Source organism: Poecilia reticulata, chromosome 21, assembly GCF_904066995.2.
Source record: "Poecilia reticulata chromosome 21, P_reticulata-male-v2, whole genome shotgun sequence".
In the NCBI taxonomy this organism is placed as follows: domain Eukaryota; kingdom Metazoa; phylum Chordata; class Actinopteri; order Cyprinodontiformes; family Poeciliidae; genus Poecilia; species Poecilia reticulata.
In genome coordinates this window covers 70,636-86,779 of record NC_088850.1, presented here as the reverse complement: position 1 = coordinate 86,779, position 16,144 = coordinate 70,636, and the positions used below count along the sequence as shown (strand labels likewise).

General features: G+C 46.8%; 2 protein-coding genes across 3 annotated transcripts in view; one reads left to right on the top strand and one right to left on the bottom strand.

Annotated features, from left to right (window-relative positions):
• Window positions 1-6,335: 6,335 nt before the first annotated feature.
• mei4 (meiosis-specific, MEI4 homolog (S. cerevisiae)) overlaps window positions 6,336-16,144 on the top strand; it is a 36,558-nt gene continuing 26,749 nt past the window's right edge. The window contains exons 1-2 of one of the 2 annotated variants that reach the window (XM_008397013.3): window positions 6,336-6,936; window positions 15,755-15,895. The gene's annotated coding sequence lies outside the window, so the exon portion shown is untranslated. Of the gene's footprint in view, window positions 6,937-13,852; window positions 15,451-15,754; window positions 15,896-16,144 lie in introns of those variants that run through there. The other variant, XM_081602652.1, reaches the window with a different exon arrangement.
• On the bottom strand, window positions 10,787-13,299 carry LOC103457078 (5-hydroxytryptamine receptor 1B-like). The gene has a single exon (XM_008397017.3). The coding sequence runs from the start codon at window positions 13,084-13,086 to the stop codon at window positions 11,920-11,922; it is 1,167 nt and encodes a 388-aa protein (XP_008395239.1). The 5' UTR covers window positions 13,087-13,299; the 3' UTR covers window positions 10,787-11,919.

Below are 16,144 nucleotides of genomic sequence, written 5' to 3'. Positions count from 1 at the left end.
GCGGGTGGTCTGTTTCATCCTCTGAGCTCTGTCCTCTACCAGAGGCCTGGGAGCTTCAGGTTCTCCTCCAGTATCTTGGCTGTGCCTAGAACTGCACATTTCTGGACTGAGATGTCTGATGTTGTTCCTGGGATCTGATTTAGCCACTGCTGCCCCGAGGGCCCCGATGACCACAGGCACCACTGTGGTCTTCACCTTCCAGGCCTTTTATTTATATTTATATTTATATATATATAGCTGACTGTATAGCTCAATGGGTAAGTCACCAGTCCTCCACCCGGGTTCGAGGCTGGAACAAGACGGAAATGGACGAGAGGTGAAAACATGGATCTGTTGGAATGCTACTACTCAAGTAACCCTAGTCAGAGGAGTTATATGCAAAGACTGTGGGAGGAATGGTTAGCTCGACATTCCCAGTCAACACTAACTGCCAAACAACTAGTAGGCAGTTGTGTGACAGCAGTTGCCGTTTGCGGCAACTGCTGTCACAACTTGAGATTGACGAGGTACGACACAAGTGCTACGGCAAGGGGGAGGAGCCAGGATGCCAGGTCAGAGGGGAGTCAACTACAACTCCCCTCCCAGAGACTGGGTATGTAGCCCCAGTAATGAACCAACCATCAAAGCTGAATGAGGCAGCAACTGACCTTAGAGAGAGAATCATGGCCCGAATGAACACCAGACGACCCCGACGCCAATTACAACGGCTGAGTGAAGTACCATCAGAAAGTCTAATTGAAGATATGAATGCAGCATTGAGCTAATATACAACTCAGCATCAGTGATCCTTGAGATGCTTGGCTATAAGAGCAACCATGAGACCCAAAACCCACCATGGAAAAGACGGTTAGAGGCTAAGATCAAGATAACAAGGAGCTCCAAAGGGGTGCAATGAAAAGATCAGTACCTAAGAAGTACAGCCAGATGCCCATACCTGAAGCACTCGAAACTGCCAAACAAAGGCTCCAAGCCTTGGCCGGCCGCCTCAAGAGATACACGAGAGAGAATGAAGCCAGGAGGATTAACCGGCTCTTCGCCACCCAACCAGCTAAAGTGTACTCTCAATGGCAGGGTAATAACAACAGAGCAGACCCACCCAGGCTGGAGACTGAACAATACTGGAAAGGCATATGGGAAAGGGAGGCGTCCCACAACAGCAATGCACAGTGGCTAACCTCTCTACGAGAGGACCACAGCAACCTCCCTGGTTGGTTAACTGGTTGTTAAATGGTTAACTGAAGGGCGCACAATCCTGATACAGAAGGAACCCTCGAAGGGTTCAGTCCCATCCAACTATCGGCCAATAACCTGTCTCTCTACAACATGGAAGCTCATGTCAGGCATCATAGCAGCTAAGATAAGTGGGCACATGGATAAATACATGAGCAAGGCACAGAAGGGCATAGGCATAAATAGCAGAGGAGCCAAACACCAACTCCTTGTAGACCACACAGTCGCCCAAGACTGCAAAACCCGACACACCAACCTGTGTACCGCTTGGATTGATTACAAGAAAGCCTATGACTCAATGCCACACACTTGGATCATTGAATGCTTAGAGATGTACAACATTAATAGGACTCTAAGAGCCTTCATTGCAAACTCGATGGGGCTGTGGAAAACCACCCTTGAAGCCAACTGCAAACCACTTGCACAAGTGTCCATCAAATGTGGCATATACCAAGGAGATGCTCTGTCCCCACTGCTGTTCTGCATAGGCCTGAACCCTCTCAGCCAAATCATCAACAAGACTGGCTACGGATACCGACTCAAGAATGGGGCCACGATCAGTCACCTCCTCTACATGGATGACATCAAGCTGTACGCCAAGAGCGAACGAGACATCGACTCACTGATCCACTGATCTACAGCACTGACATTGGGGTGTCATTCGGACTAGACAAGTGTGGTCGGATAGTTACAAAGAGAGGGAAGGTCGCCCACACAGAAGGGGTCTCACTTCCAGAAGGAACAATAGCAGACATAGGGCACAGCTACAAGTACCTGGGAATACCACAAGCAAATGGCAACCTCGATGAGGTCACAAGGAAAGGAGCCACAGCCAAATACCTCCAACGAATAAGGCAAGTCCTGAGAAGCCAGCTCAATGGCAAGAACAAGATCCGTGCAATAAACAGCTATGCCTTACCAGTAATCAGATACCCTGCAGGAATAATTAGCTGGCCAATGGAAGAGATGAAGGCCACGGATGTTAAGACTAGGAAGCTACTAACCATGCATGGAGGATTCCACCCCAAATCCAGCACCCTGAGACTGTACACGAGCCGTAAGGAAGGAGGCAGAGGACTAGTGAGTGTGAGAGCCACTGACCAGGATGAAACATCCAAGATCCATAAATACATCAAGGACAAAGCCTCAACGGACGATGTGCTCAGCGAATGTCTCAGGCAATGGGGAACAGAAGACGAGGTGCTGGAAGTACCATCATGGGAGGACAAGCCCCTACATGGGATGTACCACCGACAAATAACTGAAGTGGCTGATGTCAGGAAAACCTACCAATGGTTGGAGAAAGCTGGTCTCAAGGACAGCACAGAGGCTCTCATCCTGGCCGCCCAGGAACAGGCCCTAAACACCAGAGAGGCTCAGATCTACCACACCAGACAAGACCCAAGGTGTAGGTTGTGCAAGGAGGCCCCTGAGACAGTCCAGCACATAATAGCAGGGTGCAAGATGCTGGCAGGGAAAGCGTACATGGAACGACATAACCAAGTGGCGGGCATAGTGTACAGGAACATCTGTGCAGAATATGGACTGGAAGCCCCGAGATCAAAGTGGGAAAAACCCCAAAAGTGGTGGAGAATGACCGAGCTAAGATCCTGTGGGACTTCCAGATCCAGACAGACAAGATGGTGATGGAGAACCAACCGGACATTGTGGTGGTGGATAAAGAACAGAGGAAAGCCGTTGTGGTGGATGTAGCAATACCAAGTGACTATAACATCAGGAAGAAGGAGAAATTGGAGAAGTACCAGGGCCTCAGGGAGGAACTGGAAAAGACCTGGAAGGTGAAGACCACAGTGGTGCCTGTGGTCATCGGGGCCCTCGGGGCAGACACCCCCAAACTGGAGCAGTGGCTCAAACAGGAACAACATCAGACATCTCAGTCCAGAAATGTGCAGTTCTAGGCACAGCCAAGATACTGGAGGAGAACCTGAAGCTCCCAGGCCTCTGGTAGAGGACCCGAGCTCAGAGGATGAAACAGACCACCAGCGGAGGGTGAGAAGGGAATTTTTATTTTTTTTATTTTATATATACATACAGGTCCTTCTAAAAAAATGTGTATATTGTGATAAAGTTCATTATTTTCCATAATGTAATAATAAAAATTAAACTGTCATATATTTTAGATTCATTGCACACCAACTGAAATATTTCAGGTCTTTTATTGTTTTAATATTGATGATGTTGGCAAACAGCTCATGAAAACCCAAAATCCCGTCTCAAACAATGAGCATATCATGAAAAGGTTCTCTGAACGAGCCGTTAACCATCATCTGAATCAACAGTTACTCTAAACACCTGAAAAAGATTCCTGAGGCTTTTAAAAACTCCCAGCCCATCATGGGTCAGACTGCTGACCTGACTGCTGTCCAGAAGGCCATCATTGATGCCCTCAGTAAGGGTAAGACACAGAAAGACATTTCTGAACCAACAGGCTGTTCCCAGAGTGATGTTCCTTCTCAGTGGGAAGGAAAAAGTGGCAGAAAACGCTGCACAACGAGAAGAGGTGACCGGACCCTGAGGAAGATTGTGGAGAAGGTCCGATTCCAGACCTTGGGGGAAGCAGTGGACTGCAGGGCCGTGCAGAGGCCACTAAAAGGGCAGGTGCTTAAAAAAAAGGGCCCATCTAACCACATTATAGGACAAAATATTAACAAACAGCTTTCAGAGTTTAATAAACAATGATAATTATATTTTATTAGTAATTTCTTTCTGCAGATCTATTTGGTTATAGGAAAGTATTTCAATACTCAATTTAGCAGAATATGTAAATCAGAGCTAGAAAACCAGACATATTTAGTCTTTACATAATTACACTATTAAAATATAAACTAGGGCTCAATGCCACCGTTCAGTGACTGTAATCTATAACAGATCTGCCTGTTTGCTGAGTGGAGATGAAGACGGTCAGGACAGCAGAGCTGCAGCAAACTTTAACTGGACTGCAGGAATAAAACAAAAGAAAATATTGAATAGTTAATGTCACCATGAGAAAAGCTGCTGAGTTTTGCTTAAAAAAACTTTTTTCTCACATGACGTCGTGATCAGGGCCCAAAATCACAACTAAATATTTATGATGTGTGCAAATAAATGTTTATGTTTGGAAAATAACTTTTTAAGTTCATGAGACAAAAGTTAGTTATTTAATTTAGAAAAAAGTTATTTAAACAAAACATTTTGTTTTTGAAAAAGGAATCATTACAATTCCAAAAGTTTTGATTACAATTTTATTTTACTAACTGAGGTAAGTTTTTGTTTCCATTGAATAATTGGGAAACAAATTTAACTTCATACTCTGAGAACCAGAAACTAAAAGTCTGGTTGAGTTTTTTCCCTTCATTAATGATAAACTTTTATTACATTCATTATATCTATCATGGTGATTCAGGGTGAGTTATTGTTAATTCTAAATTAATATCCTTGTTGGACTTTTATTTAAGTGTTATTCTCCTTCAGGATACATTTACCTAACGCTGAATAAATGAAATGTACATTATGCAGCAAAGGAAGTTAGAAGATGGGACATATATCCATTATGGAGATGATCGGTTCTGGACGGGCGATGTGCCCTTATTGCATAAGCAACACTAAAGAATGACTGATATCATTATAGATACAGGGGAGAAGCTTTTTAGTAGCTTTGCTAGCAAAGTCGTTAGCTAGCAGCTAGCTAATAGCACAACAACAACAACCTAATGTCTGTATGATAATACACTGAATCGGTAGATAAGAACAGTTTCTCCTCACCTGGCTGTTTCCTCCCTCAGTAGTTCTTCAGAGAAAGGCAGACGCAGAGGCCTGTCAGTGTCTGTTGTATTTCATTACCTCTCTGCTTAAACCGCGACTCCGAGCTGAAGCAGAAACGATACTTCAACGTTTTCTGTCATCTGACAAGCAGCAAGTCTCCACTTTATTCACCAAAAACTGATCTGTAATCTGGAACGTTCGCTACGTTGAGCTCCAGTTAGCCGCCTCATCTCACTGTGTGAGAGGCAACTGGGTCATGGGCCAAAGGTCAAAGGTAACAAGGTGACCGGCTTTTTATGTTGTACAGAAGAAACCCCTAACAAAAAACTAATATTTTTAGTACATGTTATTATGTGTCAGAAGAGGCTTAGGAAATAATAATACCCCCCCCCCCCAAAAAACAAATTGACCAAAAGGACACTTGGGGGCAAGGAGCAAAAGGGGCAGGTGCTCAAGCCCCCCAGCCTCCCCCTCTGCACGTGCCTGGTGGACTGAGTCTGGAGTAGAAACATCCAGAGCCACCGTGCACAGGCGTGTGCAGGAAATGGGCTGCAGGTGCTGCATTCCCCAGGTCAAAGGTCAAGCCACTGTTGAACCAGAAACAGCAGCAGAAGCGCCTGACCTGGGCTACAGAGAAGCAGCACTGGACTGTTGCTCAGTGGTCCAAAGTACTTTTTTTGGATGAAAGCAAATTTTGCATGTCATTCGGAAATCAAGGTGCCAGAATCTGGAGGAAGACTGGAGAGAAGGAAATGCCAGAAGGCCAGAAGTCCAGTGTCCAGTACCCACAGTCAGTGATGGTCTGGGGAGCTGCTGGTGTTGGTCCACTGGGTTTTATCAAGGGCAGGTCAATGCAGCAGCTATCAGGAGGTTTTGGAGCACTTCATGCTTCCATCTGCTGAAAAGCTTTATGGAGATGAAGATTTCATTATTCAGCACAACCATCACAGTGCCAAAACCAGTGGTATACTCACCATGGTGCTACTGTTGGCCTGCCAACTCTCCTGACCTGAACCCCATAGAGAATCTGTGGCATATTGTGAAGTTGAGAGACCCAACAGTCTGGATGAGCTTCAGGCCATCGAAGCATCCTGGGCTCCATGACATCTCAGCAGAGCCACAGGCTGATGGCCTCCATGTCGTATTGAAGGCTGCAAAATGATTCCTGACCAAGTACTGAGTGCATAACTGAACATAATTATTTTAAGGGTGACTTTTTTGGTATTAAAACACTTTTCTTTTATTGGTCGGATGAAATATGCTAATTTTTTTAGATGGATTTTGGTTTTTCATGAGCTGTTTGAAAAATCATCAGTATTAAAACAATAAAAGACCTGAAATATTTCAGTTGGTGTGCAATGAATCTAAAATATATGAGTTTAATTTTTATCATTACATTATGGAAAATAATGAACTTTATCACAATATGCTAATTTTTTTTAGAAGGACCTGTATGTATATATAGTGTAGATAAAGCTGCTGATGATATGCAGCTTTATCTACACCTGACGAATCCGACCCACTGGGTCCATCACAGATTAAAACCTGGATGGTTTCAACTTTATTCTTATAATTCTGAAAAGACAGAAGTTTTTTTGGATCAGAACTTCTGAAAGAGAACCTGCTGAGCCATCACCACATCTGGATGCCATTAAATTACACTTCAATAATAAAGAACCTCTGTGATGTTTTCGACCAGGTTATGTCATTAAATCCCATAAAGAAGATTTTAGCATTTCCTTCTTTCATCTCAGGAATATTGCCACAATCATAAACATCCTGTCCAGGAGTGAAAACTGATCCTGCATTTGTTCCTTCAGGCTTCACTGCTGCAAGTCGTCACCATCAGGAAAAATCCAGAAAATAAAACCCTTCGTCCGAAACGCTGCTACGAGAGTCTGACGACTATTAAAAACAGAGATCAGGGAAGTCTGTCAACTCCAGGTAATCAATCAATCACTAAATTATTTCAATAATCAATTAATCCATGTCAGCCCTAAAAACACTTAATTCCTGTGTGACATAACAAAAACTGCAAAAGAGATCAGCCAGGATGTTGGGGTTCAGCTTCCCTGTGGAATCCAGATTACAATTCCAGATTCTCAGATATAACCATCCTGGTCTCCCATCAGAGGCCTGATGGGTCCAGACGTCCACCACAGAGCTGTGGAAGAAGCTCACACTGATGGGTCCCATCGGACCTATGAGCAGCAAGCAGAGGAAACAGCGCGATGCTCTGACACCAGGTTGGTTCTGAACTGGCTGAATGAAGTAAAGACAGCTGAAAGTCGATCTAGTGAGATCCTTCTGGATCCACCAAACCGGATTCCTGCATCGTTCTGCAAAACCAGAGAAACTCATCTAGAGCTGCATCCTCAGTCAAAAACGTCCAGTCCCTTCCCTTCTGGGGTCAAGGGTCAGGAGATGACCTTGAACCTGAGTGCTGGTGTTCTGGGATGGCCAAGACCGTTAGGACCCATCAGAGGCCCACAATGAGGAACCAGAACCGGTCCATGAATAACTCCAACATTATTTTCATCTATTTACTGACTTTAACTGGAATATGTTGTTTACTTTCAAATGTTCTGCCAGAAAATCAGTCGGCCCACTCAGGTTTAGTCATCTGGTCCAGACATGGCAGCTCCATGGGACTCATCGTATTCTACTGGCAGACAGAACCGGCCCAGCATCACCTTCTCTCCTCCAGTCCGATCCAAACGAATCTCAAAGGCTTTTCTGTTCCTGAACCAAAATCCCTGCAGTCACGACAAAGTGATGTCTCAGGTCCAAAACACCCAAAGCAGAGACGCGTTCTGCCCAGACTCTGAAACGTCTCAGAGTCTGTTAGTTCACCGATTCAGAGACTCCAGATAAACCAGCAGCCTGCTGGATGCTGCTACTGGCCGGTCCTGAAGCGGGGTTCTGTGGAGCAGCGTTCAGCTTTTCCGTCATCTGTGTTTTACCTGCACTATTTATATTATTGGTCCCATTAAAGTGAAGATCACCGAAGAACATTCACCTCAGAAACCAACAAAACCACCAACGATGCTGGAGCTTCATCTGCCAGTCGACCGGTTCACAAACCGTCCTGACTGAAGCTGCAGCACATTTACAACATCTAAAATCAGACAGGATCAATCATCCAATCATCAGCTGCCTCTGCTCTTCACCCTGCGTCCTGATAGGCTGAGCCACAAGCTGCCACAGCCAATCCCGTCGCATTGAGATGTTCTCCCCAACTGGTCCAGTTTCACTTCCTGATTTTTCTCTTTTTATGACGTAAAGAACTTTGAGCTGAAATGTTCAATACTAGTAAACCCGGATTGGGTCAGAACCTGAGAGCATCATCCATCCATCCATCATCCATCCATCCATCCATCCATCATCCATCCATCATCCATCCATCATCCATCCATCATCCATCCATCCATCATCCATCCATCCATCATCCATCCATCATCCATCCATCATCCATCCATCCATCATCCATCCATCCATCATCCATCCATCATCCATCCATCATCCATCCATCATCCATCCATCATCCATCCATCATCCATCCATCATCCATCATCCATCCATCCATCATCCATCATCCATCATCCATCCATCCATCCATCATCCATCCATCCATCATCCATCATCCATCCATCCATCATCCATCCATCATCCATCCATCATCCATCCATCATCCATCATCCATCATCCATCCATCATCCATCATCCATCCATCCATCATCCATCCATCCATCATCCATCCATCCATCATCCATCCATCCATCATCCATCCATCATCCATCATCCATCCATCATCCATCCATCATCCATCCATCCATCATCCATCCATCCATCCATCCATCATCCATCCATCCATCATCCATCATCCATCCATCCATCATCCATCCATCCATCATCCATCATCCATCATCCATCATCCATCCATCATCCATCATCCATCCATCCATCATCCATCCATCCATCATCCATCCATCCATCATCCATCCATCCATCCATCCATCCATCCATCCATCCATCCATCCATCCATCCATCCATCCATCCATCATCCATCCATCCATCCATCCATCCATCATCCATCCATCATCCATCCATCCATCCATCCATCATCCATCCATCATCCATCCATCATCCATCCATCATCCATCCATCATCCATCCATCCATCATCCATCCATCCATCCATCCATCATCCATCCATCCATCATCCATCCATCATCCATCCATCATCCATCCATCATCCATCCATCCATCATCCATCCATCATCCATCCATCATCCATCCATCATCCATCCATCATCCATCCATCCATCATCCATCCATCATCCATCCATCATCCATCCATCCATCCATCCATCATCCATCCATCCATCATCCATCCATCATCCATCCATCATCCATCCATCCATCCATCCATCATCCATCCATCCATCATCCATCCATCATCCATCCATCATCCATCCATCCATCCAGTCTTTTCTTACTCTCAGGTTAGATAATAATTTATAAATATAACAGTTTGTGTTTTTTCATCTGCTGGATTAATTAACGTGATTTAATCTAAAATCTTATTTTGGGTTTTTTGAGAAGTTGGACTTTGTCTTTCATTTCTCTACGTCTGGATCTCTGCTGCTCTGGACATTTGCTCCATCAGATTTGGATCCTTTTTCAGTTTCTGATGTTTTCCTGCCTTCAAAGTTTGTTTTGAGGCTCATCAGACGCAGCCTGACATTCAGCCTGACGGTTTGTTGGCAGCAGAAAAACGGCTGATTGGATCAGAAAACTGACATTTTCCAGCATTTAGAAAACATTTTTCTTTTCCCACAAGTTTAAAGTGTTGAGTCTAAATGTCAGGAGGAGAGACAGGAAGTCCAGGCTGATCTGGATCAGGATCTGGATCAGGATCAGAATCTGGATCAGGATCAGAATCAGGATCAGGATCAGAATCTGGATCAGGATCAGAATCTGGATCAGGATCAGAATCTGGATCATGATCCGAATCTGGATCAGGATCAGAATCTGGATCTGGATCAGAATCTGGATCATGATCAGGATCAGAATCTGGATCAGGATCAGAATCTGGATCATGATCCGAATCTGGATCAGGATCTGGATCAGGATCAGAATCAGGATCAGGATCAGAATCTGGATCAGGATCAGAATCTGGATCAGGATCAGAATCTGGATCATGATCCGAATCTGGATCAGGATCAGAATCTGGATCTGGATCAGAATCTGGATCATGATCAGGATCAGAATCTGGATCATGATCAGGATCAGAATCTGGATCAGGATCAGAATCAGGATCAGGATCAGAATCTGGATCAGGATCAGAATCTGGATCAGGATCAGAATCTGGATCATGATCCGAATCTGGATCAGGATCAGAATCTGGATCTGGATCAGAATCTGGATCATGATCAGGATCAGAATCTGGATCAGGATCAGAATCTGGATCATGATCCGAATCTGGATCAGGATCTGGATCAGGATCAGGATCAGGATCTGGATCAGAATCCGAATCCGAATCAGAATCTGGATCATGATCCGAATCTGGATCATGATCAGAATCTGGATCTGGATCAGAATCTGGATCATGATCAGGATCAGAATCTGGATCAGGATCAGAATCTGGATCATGATCCGAATCTGGATCAGGATCTGGATCAGGATCAGGATCAGAATCTGGATCTGGATCAGGATCAGAATCTGGATCAGGATCAGAATCTGGATCAGGATCTGGATCAGGGGGACTACATGAGGAACTGAGAGGAGCCTGCCACATCAACCTTCTTTATTAGACTAGAACCGGTTCTGGGTCGGTACCAACAGTTCCTCTGATTGAGTCAGAAAAATTAAACACAAATGGTCACTCAGTCCAAGGGCCCAGTCCGAGTTCAGTTGCCCAGTCCAGGGCTGGGGGTCCAGTCCGGGGTGCCCTCCAAGTCATTCTGGTTCCTTCTGCTGCAGCATCAGGACCGATGGGTCCCAGCCCGCCCTGCGTTGTTCAGAACAATCTGAGCCTGAAGGGAAACCAGTGGGCGAGATTCAGGTCCCAGCCAACCATGTGGGCCCCATATGGGATTGGTTTGGCCCTGGTCGGTTCTGAATGTTCCTGGCCTAAACATGGGGCCCACTGTAGCTACTTTATCAGAACTCAGCTCAAAACATGATGATCAATGTTGCCTCTTGCTAAACTCATTATGCGGCCTTTAACCTTTAACCCCTGCACAGGACAAACCCAGGCCAGGGGGTCCAGCTATGGGAACCTTCTGAACTAAACTGTGGGACCCGCGTGGGTCCAGTCGTTGGCACCATGTTGGTTGGACCTGATCTCCATCTGAACTTTTAAATCTGCTTGTTTTTGCTGAATTTGAACCTCAACAAACGGACAAACCGAGTCTCTAAGGCTTCAGTTCCGTTCAAATTTAGAAACATAAATGATCTCAGGGATTCAAAACCTTTTGATTGGTTAAACTTCTACTTTGGATCTGATGGCCTTCAGCTCATTTCCGTCCTGGTTGGGCCCACAGATCTCTGCAGGGTCCTCTACAACATCCAGCAACGTGTTGGACAACTTGAAGATGGGGCCCAGAGGGGTCCAGTGTGTACTTGCTGGCAGGAACCACTCAGTCTGTTTGGTTATGAAGCCTAGGATAATCCTAGTTTTGGACGATGGGTCCCACCTGTGAATGTCAGATGGGTTCCAGCAGCACTGATGACTGAAAAGCCTCATGCTTGTTCTGCAGCCCTCCAGCTTGTGACCTGTGGCCCCCATGGGACCCAGATGGGACCCAGATGGGACTGGCTGAGCCCCCTTAACCACCATGGATTGTTACATACCCTGCAGACAACCCCAGTATGGGTCCCACATGTGGGCTGGTTTTTGGCCCCATTTGAATGAACCAGTCCTCACGCCCTGCGGCACCTGAAGCGCAGCATGAGCTTGTGGAAGGCCTGCTGGAAGTCCTCGTTGGACATGGTGTAGATGATGGGGTTGATGAGGGAGTTGAGGTACCCGAGCCAGGTGAAGATGTCGAACAGCCCTGGGTGGAAGCAGGACTCGCAGAGAGGCACTAGGAGGGTGTAGATGAAGAACGGCAGCCAGCAGACGATGTAGGCGCCCAGGATGATGCCCAGGGTCTTGGTGGCCTTCCGCTCCCTGGCCGCAGAGATGCGCTTCTTCTCCAGCAGCGCGTCCGACACGGTGACTTTGACTTGGCTCACACTGGGGGAGGACGAGGTCGTGTCGCAGGAGGAGGCGTCGTTCGTCCCGTAGTTCAAGGAGGTGGTGGACGCCACGGAGCCGGGGGAGCTGCTGGTCAGGTGCGCAGAGGTCAGCCTCTTCCCCTGTTTGTTCTGCGCCTGCTTCAGGATGCGCTTCCGCGCCTCCACGTAGATCCGGCCGTACAGGCATATGAGCAGCAGCGTGGGGATGTAGAAGGCTCCGAAGGTGGAGTAGATGGTGTAGAAGATGTGGTCCGTGTTCACGTTGCAGCTCGTCACCTCCTCCGCCTTCACCTGGCGCCAGAAGAAAGGCGGTAGGGAGATGGAGATGGCGATGACCCAGGCGGTGGCGATCATACCGGCGGCGCGTCCCGCCGTGCGCTTCTTGGAGTACTCCACCGCGTCCGTGATGGCCCAGTACCGGTCCAGCGCAATGACGCACAGGTGGAGGATGGAGGCGGTGCAGCAGGTGATGTCCGAGGACAGCCAGATGTCGCACATCACCTGACCCAACGGCCAGGTCTGCAGCACCGTGTACAGCGCGCTGATGGGCATCACCAGGACGGACACCAGCAGGTCCGTGAGCGCCAGGGACGCGATGAGGAAGTTGGCCGGGGTGTGCAGCTTCCGGGACTGGTAGATGGTCGCGATGACGAAGGCGTTGGAGAGCGTGGTGGCGCAGGTGACGAGCCCCAGAGTCACGGCCAGAGCTGCCTGGGGGGCCAGACTGGAGCCCCGCCGCTCCGCCCCGGAGCCGCTGGTGTCGGAGTCATTAGTGGAGAAGTTCAGCAGACCTCCGTAGCTGGCGGGCGGCTCCATCCTTCCACCTTCCTCCCTCACATGCCCGCTCATCGAGCTCCGACTGGCCGCTTGGGAAGCTCTCAAACCCGCATCCACAGGAGAAGACGCCGCATGTCCCGCAGTCTCAGTCAGACCCGCTCCTGCCTCCTCCTCCTCATCCTCACCCGCAGCGGCGCCTGGCCGCCGGAAGCATCTCGACAGCTGCAGAGAAACGCGGCATCCGGAGACCCAGAGAAGCTCCTCCGCCTCCTGCGAACTCCGGAGCCGCGCGGAGACTCCGGCTTTTATAGCGCAGCTTCCTCTCTCTCCTCTTCCTCAGCAGCGACCGACGGGACGCTCTGCTCAGCGCTCAGCCTCCAGTTCACTTCATTTCACTCCTTCAGCTGGAAACACGCAGCTGGCGGCGACCAGAGGCTGAAACTGAAGGCGGGACGAGGAGACAATGATTCATGTTGCTCTGAAAGATTGTTATTGATGTGTTGATCAGAAGCTGGAACGTGGGCATATTTATGCCAAAAGAAAATAACCGATGGTGTGCAACAAAAATCTGAAAAGTGTGGAGTGCATGTTTTTCCATCCTCTCTGAGTCAGAACTCTGAGGTCCTTCTGTCCTGCAGCTTCTGGACGCCAACTGACCTGAAGCTCCTCCAGCTCTGCTGACTGGGTTCTGATTGGGTTCTGACTGGGTTCTGACTGGGTTCTGACTGGGTTCTGACTGGGTTCTGATTGGGTTCTGATTGGGTTCTGACTGGGTTCTGACTGGGTTCTGATTGGGTTCTGAAGCAGAGACCCGTCTTAAGGTCACAGGCGCCGCCCCGCTACAGAACCTCCTTTGGGTTCGTGTCCAACTCAAGTCAGGTTGATGGAGACCATCTGAGAATTTCAGGTTTTGACCAGTTGAATTCAGGTCTGCACTTTGACTAGGCCATTTTAACCCATGAACCTGCCCTGACCTAAACCATCCCATAATGTTCCTGGTGGTCATCCTGCTGGAAGCTGAACTTTGACCCCAGTCTCAGGTTAGCTGCAGGGTTGTCCTGATTTGGCTCCCTCCACCTTCCCACAGCATGATGCTGCCACCACCATGTTTCACTGCAGGATGATCTGCAGTTTTTCATCTGGTTGTAGAACATGACAAACATCAAGGGAGACCCACAGCAGAACTGGGTCAGAGTTCTACTGGACCTCCAGTTCCAACAAATCCCAGGAGCTGATCTGAGGACTCGCTTGGCCCGTTACGGGTCGGTTCTGGTCGGCTCCAGGTCGGATTACAAGTAAGACAAGGCTGGAAAAGGAAGGCAGGCTGAGAGAGAAGAGGGAATAAAACTGAAGCTGCAATAAATCAAAATGAAGCAGGAAAACGAGAAGCAGAACAAATGATGAAATTCAAAGCAACCCAACAGTTTGTCTCCATTCATGTTTGTAACTTCAGTGAAATACTGAAGCCTGAAGAAAATGTGCAACAAGACAGCAAATAAATACTGATGTGTGACAACAGCGTTTAAATCCACAACACCTGCGAGTCGTTTGCACACAGCTCTAGTCTGGGTCAATTAGCTGCCTGAGAAACGGAGCTGCAGCCCAGAGGAACCTCGTTAAGACGGGAGGGGGGACACTTCGTTAATCAAGCCATCCCTCCATCCACTGAAGCTCCTCAGCCTCTTCCAGTCTATTAGACAGCTCTGACTGACTGTAATTTTAAAGATTAGTCTGCATTTAGCTGCAGTTTTAGATAATTGCTGCACTTAGGAAACAAACAGATCTGCCAACATGACGCCACATTTGCATAGAAGCAGATCCTGAGAGTTTCTGCAGATAATGAGGCAGAGATTGTAATGATGGCAGAAACAGTCGGCCATGTTTCAACAGCTTCGCTCTCCAAACTGGAGGACACTTGAAAATGTCACTCAGCAAAGTTAGAAAAGGTTAAACCACGGCTGGATGTAAACTCTGCTAATTTGCAGCAAATTAGAAGAACATTAGCCCAGAAAAAGGATCTTAACCTCATTTCCAGTGAAGTCAGTAAACTTCAGGTTGAGTGTCTCGTCTGAAACTGGTTTCAGTTCAAACTCTGTGAGATCCAGGCTTGGTGTCACTTTAAGTTCTGCCAGATTTATTACTATATAAAGATTCACATGTAACCAGGATCATGTTTCTGTTGGATTCAGTTTATTTATTTTATTTTCCATTTTGTTAGATTTCATTTTATTTAAAGATTTAATTAGAAATAAAAATCCTCCTTTCCTTAATTTATTCAATATAGACTAAATCAAGCGAGAACAACATTGTTCTCGCGAGGTTTTAAAGTCACGTGACGGCTGCACGTCTGACAGCTACCGCTAATATGGCTGCTGATGGCACCTCAGGCAGGAGACGCTGGTGTGCAGGTTGGCTTCTGGTCTGTTTCCAAAGCAGGTATCTAATGTCTATTGTGCCTCATTCAATCGTGTGCAGACATGTGAACATTCGACCAAACGTTGTATCGGTCACGGTTTGTCCAGAGGGAAGTGGTGAGTGTTGTGTTCGGGAGCTAGCATGCTAGCACTAGCCTCCCCAGCCTGTTATACACCGATATAATTATAGCGCATTCAAACTGAAATGCTTACCGGTATAAAAAAAAACACTGTTGTGTAAAATAAATAGAATTTGCGTAAGTTGCATAATTGTGTAAACCCATTTAATTCTAAGAAAATACATGTGAACTGATTATTTTCCACAGGCCAGCAGTGTCACAGATTCCCATTCAAGGATTTTGCCGCCGGGTCCAGGATGAATCATGGATCATCTGGGATCATCTGACCAATCAGCGGATCCGGAAATACCACAACACCTTCTATCGTCAAAGAAAACTTCTGAATTGGTTGGAGATTCAGCCAAACAATCTTCACTCTGATAGAACTGGATTATTATTTTAGTTTTTTCCCTTTCATCATCAGCAAGAACCCTTCTGGACTTCATTAACTGTATATATATAATAATACAATTCACCAATTTTGCACCATCTGGTTGTCTGTGTTTTACAATTTGCCACTTCCTCTAGCAGACAAACCTAGTTTAAGAATCATTTGGATTAAATCTAACTTGGAGTATTTCTTTAATGATCCCAATA

Coding starts and splice junctions, on each gene's coding strand:
- LOC103457078 (XM_008397017.3), bottom strand. CDS start 13,086: ATGAGCGGGCATGTGAGGGAGGAAGGTGGAAGGATGGAGCCGCCCGCC.